This window comes from Aspergillus oryzae, chromosome 6, assembly GCF_000184455.2.
Source record: "Aspergillus oryzae RIB40 DNA, chromosome 6".
Classification (NCBI taxonomy): domain Eukaryota; kingdom Fungi; phylum Ascomycota; class Eurotiomycetes; order Eurotiales; family Aspergillaceae; genus Aspergillus; species Aspergillus oryzae.
This window is the reverse complement of record NC_036440.1, coordinates 3,805,458-3,820,978: the sequence shown is the minus strand read 5'-3', so window position 1 is coordinate 3,820,978 and position 15,521 is coordinate 3,805,458. Positions and strand designations below refer to the sequence as shown.

The 15,521-nt window shown below is 48.2% G+C and overlaps 6 protein-coding genes across 6 annotated transcripts; 3 read left to right on the top strand and 3 right to left on the bottom strand.

Annotated features, from left to right (window-relative positions):
• Nucleotides 1-155: 155 nt before the first annotated feature.
• AO090138000157 (uncharacterized protein) lies at nt 156-1,023 on the top strand (the record flags this gene model as incomplete). The annotated part of the gene is made up of 2 exons (XM_001825609.3): nt 156-407; nt 463-1,023. 2 exons carry the CDS (start codon nt 156-158, stop codon nt 1,021-1,023), a joined length of 813 nt encoding a protein of 270 aa, XP_001825661.1.
• A 2,773-nt stretch (nt 1,024-3,796) lies between these two features.
• On the top strand, nt 3,797-4,974 carry AO090138000159 (uncharacterized protein; the record flags this gene model as incomplete). Its single annotated transcript, XM_023238510.1, has 5 exons — nt 3,797-3,981; nt 4,039-4,139; nt 4,190-4,298; nt 4,352-4,917; nt 4,943-4,974. 5 exons carry the CDS (start codon nt 3,797-3,799, stop codon nt 4,972-4,974), a joined length of 993 nt encoding a protein of 330 aa, XP_023093287.1.
• A 205-nt stretch (nt 4,975-5,179) lies between these two features.
• AO090138000160 (extracellular metalloproteinase) lies at nt 5,180-7,327 on the bottom strand (the record flags this gene model as incomplete). Its single annotated transcript, XM_001825611.1, has 5 exons — nt 5,180-5,378; nt 5,428-5,845; nt 5,912-6,462; nt 6,525-6,919; nt 6,971-7,327. The coding sequence occupies 5 exons, from the start codon at nt 7,325-7,327 to the stop codon at nt 5,180-5,182; spliced, it is 1,920 nt and encodes a 639-aa protein (XP_001825663.1).
• A 950-nt stretch (nt 7,328-8,277) lies between these two features.
• Nucleotides 8,278-9,032, bottom strand: AO090138000161 (PQ-loop repeat-containing protein; the record flags this gene model as incomplete). The annotated part of the gene is made up of 2 exons (XM_001825612.1): nt 8,278-8,916; nt 8,970-9,032. The coding sequence occupies 2 exons, from the start codon at nt 9,030-9,032 to the stop codon at nt 8,278-8,280; spliced, it is 702 nt and encodes a 233-aa protein (XP_001825664.1).
• Nucleotides 9,033-9,727: 695 nt separating this feature from the next.
• Nucleotides 9,728-10,771, bottom strand: AO090138000162 (metal-dependent hydrolase family protein; the record flags this gene model as incomplete). The annotated part of the gene is made up of 1 exon (XM_001825613.3): nt 9,728-10,771. One exon carries the CDS (start codon nt 10,769-10,771, stop codon nt 9,728-9,730), a length of 1,044 nt encoding a protein of 347 aa, XP_001825665.3.
• Nucleotides 10,772-14,722: 3,951 nt separating this feature from the next.
• Nucleotides 14,723-15,179, top strand: AO090138000163 (alpha/beta fold hydrolase; the record flags this gene model as incomplete). The annotated part of the gene is made up of 2 exons (XM_001825614.1): nt 14,723-14,757; nt 14,828-15,179. The coding sequence occupies 2 exons, from the start codon at nt 14,723-14,725 to the stop codon at nt 15,177-15,179; spliced, it is 387 nt and encodes a 128-aa protein (XP_001825666.1).
• Nucleotides 15,180-15,521: the final 342 nt, after the last annotated feature.

Here is a 15,521-nt window from a genome sequence, read left to right as displayed (position 1 = left end):
AAGAGACCTATTTTAATAGACCACGGCCTAGGCCATTTCATCTCGCCATATGAGTAGTCAAGAGACACCGGAAATATTATCATTATTTTCTCACTACTATTTAAAACATTCTATATACTTGCACCTGCGACACCGACCGTGAAAGATATTCTAACATGGCTGTGTACTATGCGAACCGCAACCTCACGCCGGATCAGAGCGACCAGTGGCCAATGAGTTTCCCACCGTTGCCACCCTCTGAATATGATCGCTTTCTTGGCTGGTCTATGCTGGGGATGGGTTTAGCCAGCTCAGAGCCTGTCCCTCCACCGCAGAACGCTCAAATGGAGTATGCAGATGTCTCATCGACCGAGACGTACAGCCTCGACACAACTAAAGACTTCTGGTATCCTTCAGGCTACCCGAATGTAAGACCGAGCGATTTGCCACCTGGCTTATCCGATAATACTAATCAACTCTCAGGCCATTGGCACGACTGGGTATCATACACCTGGGCCGATCAGCGACCCTCAAGCTGCTATATACCCAGAGCATGAACAGAGAGGTATCAACGATGGAACACCTTCTACTACGTACCAACATCCGCGTACGGACGCTCCTCAGCAGTCTATGCGAAAGGCGAAACGCCCATCACTTAGCCCCAAGTCGCATCCAGAGCCCCGCATGGCAACACCCATTCGACCCAAGCCAATGCCGAAAAAACGGTCATCGCAAGACAGCACCGCATCACAGCGTAGGCGGTCAATATCGTCAGACAGCAAGGATGATGATCCCAACATCTGCATGCTGAGGAAGAAGGCACATAACCAGGTGGAGAAGTGTTATCGTGCAAACTTGAATGCAGGGTTTAAACAGCTCGAAGATGTCACTAAGCAAGACTCCACGACCGCAACGAGTGATACCAAGATGGCGAAGGGCTTGAGACCGGGCCGCAAAGCTTTGATTCTGCAACACGCCTATGAGCACATCGTCTGTCTTCAGGCTGAGCTTCGGTCGTTGCAGAAGAGGCTTGGTGAACGGTAACGCTAGGTTTAGATATTGCATTATACACTCATTCTATGCTATATACCACACTCGCTGGTATCGTCCAATTTACTGTACCGTTAATCATGTGTTAAAATCATACTGTACCTAATCATCATGCTTACATGGTTTTGAGTGTCCTGCACGGAGTTGATGGTATGGGTATAATGATCTACTTGCGATGGTTGTGTTTGCTAGGAAGGTCACTCGGTAGGTATTGAAGTTGGGTCCAATCTTTGATAGAATGTCTCTTATACCAGTAATAAAAATATGTCTTATGCGGATAACTGTACGTTTCTTCCAGAGCATGCGGTGCCATTCGGCTGGTGTGAAACCATCAATTGTCGATGCACCATAACAACCGTTGATTAGTATTGCGTTATATCTTGGTGTTTCTAGAAAAGCTATAATTCCGATTATTCTTATTGAGGCGGTGGCTTACTTTTATAATGTATTACCATGACGTAACTGATGATGACGACTGCTTGCACCTATACTGAAGCTCCTTTGGAGAGCAACCAGAATCAACTGGAACCACCGCAAGACTACATGTTGGAGTAAAAGCGTGACAACTTACAGCATATATGACGACCCAGGATTTCAAGGTCGTCACAAACTTCCTGGTGAGCACAATGGCGTTCTGCGATACCGGCAATCCCCGAAGTTCCAGATTTCGTCCCAGAACGAGACATTCGAAACCACTGGCTTAGACTTGGGCTTGCCATACCCTTTGATAGGCCAGAGAAAGCTTTTGCTACCCCTTGCGGGTCTTTTCCGCTAATCATAGCGAGTTATCTGATCTGCTCAGGATGTATGATGTGAGATGCTTCTGGAAAGCTTCGTGGAAGAGAGGCATAATTCGGAACCCCTGTTTTGACTTTGTAGAGCCATTGGAACTCTATGATACTAGTGTGTTAATCGTAAGCCCTGGAACACATTCGCCTCCATTGGTGCACATGGTCCCATGAACGACTTTTAAATTGGAGAACGTGCGTAGTTGCACTACCGGCGTGATAAGGCGTCGATATTTGATATGAATAATCAATTCCTGGTGTGGCAGGTCTCGCTCGAGGAATTTCTGCAGATGACAAAGCTCTGGAGAAATAGGCCTTTATCTGACGCGTCAGGCAAAACTCCTTTTGATCTGAAGATGGATTGGTTTGCTTAAGTTCACTCATCCAGTCATCTCCGACGCCGGCACTTGCTTTGGGAAAAGTATGGCCTTCAAAAGGAATCATCTTGCGTACGACCACATGCGGAAACCTACCAGCGCCGATGAACAATGCAAAAAATAATAACAGGAGATACTCCCAAAATCTGCTCCAAGGGATAGTAGACTCTCAGACGAGGAGGCTCTTGGAGATGTGCATATTTTCAGCATTTCACGTTATGAGGCACTCGAATAACACCGTAATAGTCGCTTATGCTTCTCCTTCCTCCCCCTGATAACCGGAAGTGGGTATGAGAATATATGGGAGATACGTCGAGATCAGCCTTGGGATATGAGCGACTGGGAGAATCGCATTACTTTCCACCGGCCTGTCCTCTGCTGTGTGGAATTGTATGTTTCACTGATCTCTTGACACCGATAATGCAGTGACTTCACTATAGGAATATCCACAGACAAGTCTGGCGAGAGAATATCTCATCCAGCAATAATTTCCGCGCATGTGTAGAAGCAGCTCTCCCAGGTAGTGTTAGTCGCTGCGCTAGAGGCTTTCCTTTCTCGGTATTGACTTTCATTGTCATGGCAGATGGAGAAGATAGATAAAAGCGAAGCCAAGATGCCAAGCAAGGCTCACAGGACAGCCTGACTACTTTAGCTTTGATGATGAAAAGGGATGTCCCGTTGAAAGAATATTATTCAAGACAATATTCCAGGACAAGGTAGACATGCCCAGACTGAGCATGCGAGCATGATCAGCCGAGGACTTGGGTACGGGGACCACGCTCCCTTATGCTAAGCAAAAATCGCCCGTGAGACAATAAGACATATGATTATGCCGCCTATGCGTTGTCTATATTACACGGAAAGTAATGGACCTATCATTATGACAGCAATGGTCTAGCCTCGGTGCTACTCCACCCTGACCCCACATTATGGCAGACTTAGGGTTCCCGGGCCGGAAACGTCGACAACTGCCATGGGATGTAACGTTGATCAGTGCTTTTAGAAATCCACTAAGTGGGAACTTAATGAAGAAATACGGACTACTGCGAGGGATCCTCCCGTTATTCAAAGATTTACATTGCTGTCAGACACTTCAAGTCCCGACGTATACAAAACTAGTTGATATAGGCATTCATTAGCCCTTAAACGTTGCCCTTAACTCAGCCTTCACTTTTCAATCTTAAGGCACTTATTAGAGATGAGATTAGTGTAATCACGAAATACATAAGCTTTGCAAGCAATTGCGTAACTTACCTGACGTAAGTGCATTCAGGATGGCTTTCCGGAATGCAGCGGAGTGTCAGATGCTTGTCCATGACGGCATTGTAGAACAAGTCGTCGGCCGCCGAAGCAACGAGACGAGAAACAAATAAACTTAGCTCGCCAAGGTGCCATAGAGCAACCGGATGGGGTGCTCGCATTACTCACGCTTGGATGCGTTTTCGTCATGACTGAAAGCGGAGAGTGTGACCAGAGACCTTGTATAAAGGAGGCCTACCACGGACAGATTTTCACAGGTTGACGTTGAATTTCAAAATTCTACCCTAGATTTGTTTCTTCCATAACCCATATCTCCAGGTTTCTTAACTTCATACAGTCAAAATGACCTCTCTATTCAAGTACCTCTGGGGCTCCAGTACTTCACAAGCTTCTTCACCCAGCCCTCAGTCCACCATCGCAGACATAATCTTCCCTTCTGGTCTCTACATCATCCGCAACGTCGCAACGGACACAGTAGTCGACCTCACAGGTGCTCATCGACAGGATGGCACTCCAGCTGTCGGCTGGTATACACACCTCCCACTGACCACTATTCATAAACAAGACTAACCCAACTATCTTAGGCACTACCATGACGCAAAGCACCAAAAATGGCAAATTGCCTCCGCAGGCCATAACCAGTTCTTCATCCTCAACGATGCAACAGGAACATACCTGACTGCTGGTACGCCCTCCACGTCTATATTGTACTCACATACTAAAAGGTTATCCCAGACGCACAACCAACAGGAGGCGTAGTCCTCACGACCGGAAGTCTCGTATCACCTACTAACAAACGAGCGAGATGGACCATTGAGTCTGCAGAGACGAAACATGCCTATACGTATTTACTCCCAGCGTGAACCTCTCCCAAGACCAGAACTAACAGGAACATAGTATCCGCTCCGTAGCCGATCCCTCCCATGTCCTGGACCTCTCCTTCTCAGACTCAAAGAACGGAACCCCGATCCTTATCTACTCCGACCACGGGACTAAAAACCAACAATGGACCCTCGAACAACTTGACGCTGCTCCCCCGCCAGGTGTGATCAAGAATACCCCCGTCGGGGGGGAGGGTGGGACCCCCTTTGAAGAATTCAAATATGTTCCAGTTAGGGTTGTAGAAACCTGGAGCGGAGAGGTGGAGGATGAGACTGTTGTGCGCGGATTGCGGTGGACGTGGGATGATGGAAGTCAGAGTCAGCTTTATGGCGCTGAGAAGGGGGATCATCAGGTGCTTGTTGTACCGCCCGGTGGGAAGGTGAAGGAGAGTTCTGTTAGTTCGGGGAAGAGGGTTGATTCGATTGTGATTGTTACGAAAGATGGGAAGAAGTTCAAGGCAGGTGGTGATGGGGGTGAGGAGCATAAGCAGGATGTTGGGGATGGGGTTTTGGTTGGGTTTGATGGGGCTTCCGGGTTGGATGTTGATCGTGTTGGGTTGATCTTTTTGAAGAAAGACGGGGGTAAGTGAGTTTTATATGATGATAGGTTTTGGAGTTACCTTTGGCATTTTGAATTGAACATGCCTTCGTGTGATATTGTGTCCAACGACCTTTCTATAGTACTAGGCGCTTTATAGGAGTATGAGTTCCATGGGCTATGGGACTTGTATTACGAACACAGTAATCAGTAATATTTATGCTGTCGATTCTTAAATCACATCAAGTCGAAATGTAACTATGCTTTAGATGAAGAATGGAAAACAAATTAATGGAAATCAAGCAGTTAGATCTTCTTCTGGCACACATCACCGGGAATATCGTAGCTGCCCACGCGCCTACCACGTCCATATTCAGCCCCCTGTCCCAAACCACGCTTGGCAAACCCAGTCCAGATCTCACATTTATTCTGGCCTCCTGTAAGAGCCTGATCCGCGTCCAGGATGGCATTGCGGGCCTGAACAAAGTCAGGATTGCAGGGTTGTCTTGCCTATCGTCAGTTATACCGTCTCTATTCGGAGGGGATGTACTCACAAAGCCATAGCATCAATTACTATCTTCATTGCCAAGTATTTACCATCCTTGGGCACGCCCCTTTCATCAAACGTGGGCCGTGGGCCGTCGTTCTTGCCGTGCCTGTCAATCAAGTTCCATAGCACTTCGTACAGCATCGAAGCCCAGACGGTCCCACCTGCATGGGCCTCCCACATTCTGTTCAGGGATGTGTAGTTCAGTGGGTTAGTTTCCATCGAAGTTGAATATAGATACTGTCGAATACCCTTCTCATTATTATAAACCCACATTCCCATTCCGTAATCCGTTGCACGTGTGTCACTGGGCTTGAGACGGATCGCAGTCGCCATGAAGTCACCCCAGCCTTCTCCCATGCTAGCCGACTCGAAAGCACTCAAGCACCGGGAGTTGTCGGGGCCACCGGTAAGTCGCATTGATACTAGATGGTACAAATGTTAAGGCGAACAAAATACAGAATGTTGGGTATAAGTACGGCTAGACTTACAGCCATGGGTATATTCATGAATGACAATCCCAGACTCAAATACTCCATCCCGAGGTGGCGTGGTATGCGTGAAGAGATACATGCGCATGCGGGCGGGGGATCCGTCTGGGGGAGTAGCGAAATCGGCGTTATTCCTACTCGCTCCATCCTGCGCGTTTAGAATCACATAGTCCTTCTCCTTGCCTCCCAGCCCGCTGTTGTTCCATTGGAAGTTGCCTGCCTTTTCATTAAAGCCCAGTGTGTACAGGAGATCATGGTATGCGTTGGCTGTGTAGAATAGTTGTGTAATGGAAGCATTAATGTAGTCCTTTGGAGATCCACCGGCCGGATACTCATAAGAGAAATTCTGAGTAGGGCTGTCAGGTCGGAAATTATTAAGGTAGGTTGGTAGGTTATTGATATTTTCCTGGGCAATGCCATTGTTCCCCCGTGTTGTAGTCCAGTTCTTTTGTCCATCCCTGAACCATGTCAGTGGAGACTCCTTCAGATCCCACGGGTCAGTAAGAACGGCACGGCTGTCCACTTGACCAGGGTCATTGATTCCCCAGCCACTGTCATGGATTACTGGGGTCAGTCATCACAGTGTTCTTAATAGCAACCGGATACTACTCACTAGACTTGGAAGGTGGCCTCGGAAACATAGTCGACGACGCCATGAATTTCCTCGGCGGTTTTCGCATCCACATAGGTCAAGAGCCAGTTATCATCTACATCGGTTTCTACTCTCCACACCAAGCATAGTGTCCCGTCAGGCTTCACGAAGTAGACAAGACGTGCCTTCGGGTTCGTGACAGCCCCGGACGTGCCTCTGAGAACATACTTATGAGGATGCTTCGTTGATTCCACAGACACATCCTCCGCTGTGATAGGAAGTTGAAGATGTGTCAATGCGAATTTCAATGCCGCCACAGGGTCGGTGAAGTCACGCTTTGTCAACTGGGTGATGCTGGGAACAGGGCCGGTGTAGAAGGAGTTTCCATAGGAGAAGACGCTGCCGTCGCGACCGACCTACACTCAGTTAGCTTGGTGGATCATCTAAGTAAGGATATCAACACATACGTTGACATTGAAATCCCCGTTATCGACATCTAGGTTGTGCACTGTCTGACGAAAGTGAACGTGTGCCACACCATTATCCCCAACGTAGTGATCCTCTCGGAGTCGAAAGGTTGCGTTAGGGAATGTTTCTCTGACCAGTTTAATGGCCGTCTCAACGTAGCTTTGCTCAATCAGGCCAACATTCGTAGTCGAGATGGGGATCTGCTGGTCGGAATCGACGTATTCTGCGTTGGGAGTCAACCGAAACTTTTCCAGATCAACACCAGCGAGGCGAGGCGATAGAGAAGCGGGCTCACAAGATTGAGTGCAGACAAAAACAGGTAGAGCCAGGGCCCCGATAAATAAGAGCATATGCATGTTGACAACGAGGGAGAAAAGGGGAAATGGAAAGGATTGACAAATGGGGGGAGGTTGGGAGGAGAGGAGAGGAGAAGTTATAAGACATAGGGGGATAATCCAATATTTATCTATACTGCATTTGTCGGTGCCTTGGGTGTCTTTTCATCTGATTCACTTGTTCACTTCACACAGTTCGCCATTGGTGCACTGGCACATATCTGAACTTGCCACTACATTCACCACTTCACCCCGGCTGAGGACATTCAGAAGGTAGATCACACCTTCTATAGCACTCTCTAAGCCACAATACTAACTTAGAGCTGCTCGGTGAAGCGTTGAAGTTGCGCAATTTTGAAAATGGATGCTGGACACTACAGAATATGTCCACCTGGCTGAAGGTCACCACAAATCTTCACTGTTGACTATCTGTTCAATAACATCTCTGGCTGACCGAATGGTCAAAAAAATAGAATACACCAGGAGTCATATGCAGTCCAGAGCAGTCTATTTGGATTGAAGGAGTTCAGTGCAATCATCACATGACAGCCTAACGGGACTGATACAGGCTGATGCTACATGCACTATGAATCGCGTCACGCCTTACAAAGCTCACACGTCAGTCTTATCGGTGGTCTTCGTGCATTAAACAATGATTTGTAAGGACTCCAGTATCACCGAAAACCTTCACATATCATATTCCCTCGTCTCGTGGACGAGATATAGTCGGTCCTCGAATGTCAATCCTTGGTGAATTCAACCTATCACAGCTGTTGTATATACTTCCCTTTTATGCCAGTAACATAGATTGAGACAATCACTATAAGGCATTTGTACGCCCCCCGACGACCAATTGCCAGTGGAGAAGAGCGCCAGTATTGATAGAGACGTGTGACAATCAAACCTGAAATGTCTATATTCCACTGATCTAGTTAATCCAGTCCTTGCATATATAATTGGGTAATCAACTATCAGTTACTCGTACTATCGAACGGTCCATCCACTCGTATATCCCTTCCTTTCCTCCACCGTGCAGCCCGAAAATATAACAAAATAACCATGAGCCCCACCCATATAACAAACTCCGTACCATAGATAACTAGTCCCAGGATACTCAGTGAAGGCTGAAAAATCACCGACAAAATCGAGGCCACATCACCACTCGCATCAAGAAGCGCAAATCTAAGCGACAATCCTGCATCTGACCGGGTCCTGAACATATCGACGTAATGCCGTAATACCCCAGCCGCCAGAAGAACGGCAGAAAGAATTGCCATGAGAGTTGTCGGCCACCGTTCACCTCGTCTGTAGGCGACGCGGAGCGCAAACACGAGACCGGCTTCAACGCCACCGAGAACTGCACCTAGGACTATAGCAACAGGCAGTATTTTTTTCAGGTTCCATTTGTCTCTGTAGTATTTGCATTGGGACCAAGTCAAGAGGCTTAAGGAGATGAGGATATTCGGCTGGACTTGCAGAGCAATATTGAAGTTGTCTGAGATATTATACACGCCGAGGGGAACCCCGGCCATGGCCCATGATAAGAAGAAGGCCGCAGACAGGGACTCACTGTCGTGTCGTCGCCAATTCTTCCAGATTTGGGGTAGAAGCTATCTTGTAGGTTAGTCGCTGGCTTAATGAATAACGCGGGGTTGGGTTTAACCTGAAGCGACCATAGAACAGCTCCCAATGTGCCGAACACGTTTGCGGCGACATGATTGTCCATATTTCGACTTTTAGTTTGAAGGTGATGGGGACATGTGAGCCAATTTAATCATAGTAAGCAGCGGCGTTTATATACATGGCCAATTGTTGTTGAATTAGCCAATCTAATGTCTACGGAGTACATGCCCTGACTGCGCAGAATTAACACAGCGGACATTCCTCCGTAAACCAGCGAAAATCGCATATTTTGATTGATAAGAACCTGTCCAATCACACTTGGTTGATATTTTCTGCCCCACATTACTCCGTCTGGAACATATTCCTGAAGAGAGCAAGCGGTCAAGCGGGACAGTCCAAATGTAGGTCGCGACAGAAGACCGCCTACTTATCTAAGTCGTTGACTCCCAAAAGGGTTTAGATCAGCCTTTCGCATAATTGTGAATAATCCACTTAAGTTGCCCTGTTTGACAAGCTGTGCTGAAATTGAGAATGCTGGAGCTTCTGAGGTGACTATGTGTATTATCTCTGAGTGGATTATACTCTTTTCCAGCGCAGGGTTGGCGCTACATCAGATTTCGGAAGTTCTTGCAGCTGATGATCTGAAGCGAGAATATATATCTTTCTATCCACCAACCTCAATGCTAAAGAAAGTTTGACGTACTACTGTTTGCCTTCTGGGAATGGCTGTAGGTTGCTCTCGCTACACCTGGAAATATACGATATATTACAAATCTAAGATACAATCGCATTCCTCATTCATTCTATCTTTGGTAGCGGAATTGCTTCAACATCTAGTTGACTCCACCGTGATGCTAGCACGCGTCCGTCCTTGATGGTCGCTAGTATATGATCGTTAAACCTATCAAGCACAGTTATATCCTCCAAGGGATTTGCGTTCAGAATCACCAAGTCGACGGCAAACCCAGGCACAATTTGGCCGAGAAATCCGTCTTGCTTCAGCAGGCGAGCAGGAGTGATAGTGGCACTCTGGAGAATTTCCAAAGGTGTCTGTACACTGCTACGGATGGCGAATTCCTTACTCTGTGCAAAGTGCAACGGGCCTAGGAGATCTGTCCCAAAGCATATATCAACACCAGCTTTGCTAGCAAGCTCGAGAGCCTGTAACCCCTTGTGCAGCACTTCCCGATTCTTCTGGGCGGAAGCCGGAGGAAGGAAGGAGCGGAACTCGGGTGAGTCCATTGTAGCGTAAGTGACTAGAGTCGGAGTAAGGATGACGCCGTTCTCCTTCATCAGTTTCGCCGTGGCTTCATCGAGGAGATTTCCATGTTCGATCGCCTTCACTCCCTGACTGATGGCTTGTTGTATGGCCTGCGGGGTGTACACGTGAGAAGTGACATATGTTCCCGCGTTGTTAGCTACGGTGACAATGGCCTTGATCTCTTCGTCGGAAAATTGGACATGATGAATCTGGTCCGATGGACTGGCGACACCGCCTCCTCCCATGATTTTGATAAAGTCTGACCCTTGTCGGATCTCCTCGCGAGCATACTTCAGGCACTGTTCCACACCGTCCACTATACGTCCAATGCCGTTGACATGTCCTGCACAGCACTTGTTGCGATCATGTGGTTGGCGACGATCCCCATGACCACCAGTTTGTGAAAGAGCGTGTCCGGCAATGAACAACCGCGGTCCAGGAATCACGCCTTCCTGGATCGATTCCTTTAATGCCAGCCCTGCCCCTCCACAGTCTCGTACAGTTGTGAATCCTCGGTTCAACATCGATTGACAGACGCTTGGCTGTCGTAGAAGGCTGACGTTGTCGCTGAGATCCTTCATTTCTCGAAGGGTTGCAGAGCCCGGGACAGCAGCGATGTGTACATGGCAATCAATAAGACCCGGGCAGATAAATTTGCCATTCTGATCAATGCGGATGGTACCCGGGTCAGTATCGCCCACTTCTGCTGCAGCACCAATTGAGGAAATTAAGCCGCCGGAGAGCTTAACTGCTGTTTTTGAAGTAATGTTCTCCGTGACAGGATCGATTATATTGGCATTGGTAAAGATGCATGTCTGTTGGGGTTCTGGTTGCCAAGGCTTGATAATGCGCCGAAGATCGGGGGGAGTCTATCCGCATTGAGATGACTGTTAATATCCAGCTAAGTTTGAAATCAATATTAGAGGACAAATACTCCATGCCTCATACCTAAGCGGTGCAGAAGCTGGTGTTGCATCCTCTGCTTCAAAAACACAGCTTGAGTTGGTCTTGTTGCAGTTCTGGCATCTGTCGGGAGTCACCAGCACGTATCGTCGCTTACGTAGGCGACAGGTGGTGTAGGCCTTAACGGTCCGCTTGCGCTGTTCTAGGGGCACTTTCGGACGATGCCGCTTTGATGAAGACTTTTTTAGCTGATCGGGCATCGTTGAGATATAGATTGGTGAAACATAATGGATGTCTCCGTTGCATTTCTAAATTTTGACTATTGGTCGGCACTTCCGAGAGGTCAAGTGCCTACCACGCATCTTCGCCTCTGATATAAATCTATTCACGGAAGATTCGCCGCTATCCATTTCCGGCGTGGCTGTCAGAATGTTGCCGGACCCATCAATCACAGCGTACCTTGAGGAACCCAACACTCCGAAGGAAGTTGCATACTGAGATACAAAAGTATTTTCTGGAATGAAAACACCCGAATTTAGATATAGTCTTCGTATTAGGCCGTCATTCAGTCTGATATCACTCTGAGATGGGGTATTCAGAGATAGAAATAGAAAGACAGGGCAAACAGGATGAAAAGTAAAGACAATAAAATGTCTGAAAAGGATGGGAATCCTAATAATCAATTGGGAAAAAAAAGGTAGTGAAGGTAAATTAAACAAATACATTGCTGATATGCTAGATAAATGCTGAAACATATGTATTGTTTGTATGGGAATTATATACTGTGAGCTACTAAGAAACAACAAGAGGTATCTTAAACCTTGATCCACCGCCCCATCCAAGTATTGACAATTTCTTTCGCTTCATCCACCAAGCCAAGGTCAAGAAGGAGCTGTGTGGTCCCACGGACGGCAGAGTCCAACGCCGAGAAAATCCAGGCATGAGTGTAACTAGTATGTTCGCCGATAAAGATTGTCTTGAATTCTGTTTGGTAATACGCAGGAAGATACAGCTCCTGCTGTCCGACGACAGGAGCCGCCCAAGCACCAGCTTGATGCTCGTCAACTTCCCAGCATTGGCGGTCATAGATGCCTGTAATCAATCAGTGTCCTGACTCTGCTGTGAATTATTTCAATAGAAACCCACCTGTGTATTGTTCGGCGGCAATGTCACCATGAATTTGGACCATAGATCGTAGGACCAAAGCAACGTGATCCTCAGTGCTCAAGGCAGCGACTGATCGTGCCGGAGTATCACTGACGTACGATGCCAGGACAACTCCCGGCCCGGTGCCGTTAATGTTGAAGGAAGGATAGCAGACCGACCCGATTCCCGCTAAGTCCACGGATCCGCATCCTCCAAAGATGGGGTTCTCCTGGTGCTCCCAGAATCGTGTCTTGAAGAGCAGCGACACCTTACAGGACTGAGCGTAATTCAAGGTGGAGATAGCCCGGCCCAGAAGGGATGAATAGCGAGGCATATCCCATAGCCGGACCTTGCTGAATGGTGCAGAGACAACTGCATAGTCATATTCTGCGCTTTCGGGTACCAGTTGCATGGGATCGTCACGCCAGTTGACGGCGATCTTTCCGGATGTCTCATTGAAGGATAGCCCCTGGATCTTGCGGTTCAACGTTGTCTTATTCGCGACATGTGGCCAAAAGGCACGTGGGAGAGATTCAAGTCCTTTGTCAATGGTGCGCCATTTGGTGGCACTGAAGTAGACGCCCTCATAGAGACTATCCCACATCGGAGTGTCGTCAGTTCCAGCAACATAGTCGGTGATGTTGTCATTGTACCCGAGAGCATAGCGCAGATAACCCGCTTCTGACCAGTGGAAATATCCATTTTCAACGGCGGACTTGTGTGCTTGATACATGTTGGCGATGATCTTTGGGGTAATCTTGTCCGCAGTAGTATAATCTGTGTACGCTTGCGTTGCATCTGCGGCAGCTGTCGCATTGGAAGACGCTGCTTCGTAGACAAGCGATGAATTCGCCGCTACATCTGCCGCAGTAGGAATAAGTCCATTTGGCAAACGATTGCCGCCGGTGCTAGCCGGGACAGTCGGGCTGTTCTGAACGAATGGAATGAAGTTGACTGCAAGTTCGGGATTGTCCGAATTCATCTTGTTGAGCACATCGCCCAGCTGGAAAACCATCTTGTGGTCCTGAATTTCGAGGGTTTCATTTGTGTCCGCATAGGTGATGCTCACGGGGAACCGCATCGGACCCATCTCCTGGTACTGGTACTGGTCCGGGCATGTATTGTTGAGGTATTCAGTACGAATACGGCCTCCTATTCTCCCGGAGGATTCAATGATGTGCCAGTTGTGGATGCCGACTGACTCCAGTAGATGACTGGTCAACAGGCCGGACATGCCTCCTCCGATAATTGCCACGGAGGCGTCCTTCGCTTGAGCCACGACGGCCTTGCCAGGCTCCTTCGCCTCCATGTATGCGATACCATCGAACCATGGCCCCATCGCATCGGCGACGTCCGCAATACTCTCTCGCCGTACGAGTGGTGCGGCCACAGACACTGGGGTCGATCTTCCTACCAATGTTGATCCCGAAAACGCGTGAAGACAATGCAGGTGGGGAGCATTTGATGGTGTCGCCCAGACGAAGCGCTCTGGATGAGCGTCGCGCTTCACAAATATGCTTCCGATCTCATGGTGCCTTTCGCTAGAGGTGGAGAGATCACAGTCGCCATACAGAAGGTGAATTTCACCTTGGAAACCCGAGTCGAGGAAGCCAATATGAACGTTGTGTAAAGAGTCAGCGGTGACATCTGGAACTCGGAAACGGACTAGCTCCGTTTGCTTGTGTATAACAGCGGCGGAGGCTGTCTGAAGAAGACCTAAGGCTAAGAGCCCATTCATACAACGGTGGAAGGTTGCCGCCATAGCTAATTATGGCTCAATATCTGTCGAATTAAATGAAGTCTACTTCAGGAGATAGACCGGCTTGCGGTGACATTCTTATAACCGTTCTCTGAACGAGCTATGGCTCTGCTACGGAACATTTACTCCCTCCTTATCAGATACGATCATTACCCTTCAGGCGATAGGAACTTCACTCTACAATCTATCCCGTAATGGAAGTTTTAGCAATCCGAGTGAATCGCCAAGCACAAAGGAAGATACAGACCGTGCTACGCCATGAGTAACAGGATATTGACTGATAACGACCGGTACTACCATCACGGTGTGCAAAGTCCACTTATGTTTCCTATACTTATCGGCTCGGCCATCTTATCGAATACAAACAAAGCCGTCCCCGCTAATCCCCACGTTTATCTATCCGCATATCCGGGGAGCCAGTCAGAAATGTTTCGGAGGGCATGTTGACAGGTAAGAGATCGGAGATACCGAAATGTATGGAGTTTCCCTTCGGGGTAATGATCGACTCCCGCGGCTTGTTCCGACGTTCCGACTTGTCTTATCAGACGAACGAAGAGTCATCGTGTAGTTGAAAGGGCGCAGGCGGAGCTCATCTTATCTTATCACAGCGGACAGTAGATATAGAGGTTGTGGAGAATAGGGCTTCTCGGCCGCCCAGCCGTACTCAGGCCACTATGATGAATGCGGTTAGAAGTAAATGATACCCTCGGCATGTTCCTGCGTCATGCGTGATAGACAGCAAGTCTTAGTGGAGTATCGGTGAGTTGCGTGATAACGCTTGGGAATATCATCCCTGGGTGAGTAGGAGTGAGCCTTTGGTTTTCCACAGATCGGTCTACTACTATTATTTCTGCAAACTGAAGACAAAGATCGAGTGCTTTCCCCCCTTTCATCCCATCCTTTACACCTATACATATATTGTCCTAGTCCAAGGCTCGTTCCAGACACCGTTGGTCTACAATGAGCTTTTGACTCATCTTCGGGACCTCGGACATCCCGTCGTTCTTCCGCCCCTTCCAAGCTGTTCTGATGTGGAACACTATGACTTCCCCACCCGCACACTGGCAGATGATGCATTAGCCATTACCAAGGTTGTCGAACAGTTGGTTGAGGATGGGAAGACTGTGGTACTTGTCATGCATTCCTACGGCGGCATCGTCGGCAGTGAAGCGATCCCCTAGAACCTCAGCTATAGAGCGCGCCAGGCTGGTGGCCAGAAAGGCGGTGTCATCCATCTATTCTATTACACTGCCTTTCTTGTGGACAAATGGAAATCAGTTCTGGAGACATTTGGCGAGTCGCCGAACAACGATATTAGGGAACTTGTCTCGCCCTTCAACACCTAGAACTTGAGAGCATACGAAGACTATGATATAACCGGAAGGCGGGCGATTCTTTATCAAAAACGGCGCTCGTACCCTCTAGAGCGATGTTGCCGAGGCCGGAGCAAAACTCTGGGAATCTCGGCTTATTGCACAATCTTACAAACTCCAAACGAGGCCAGCCACAGCGGTGGACGCAGA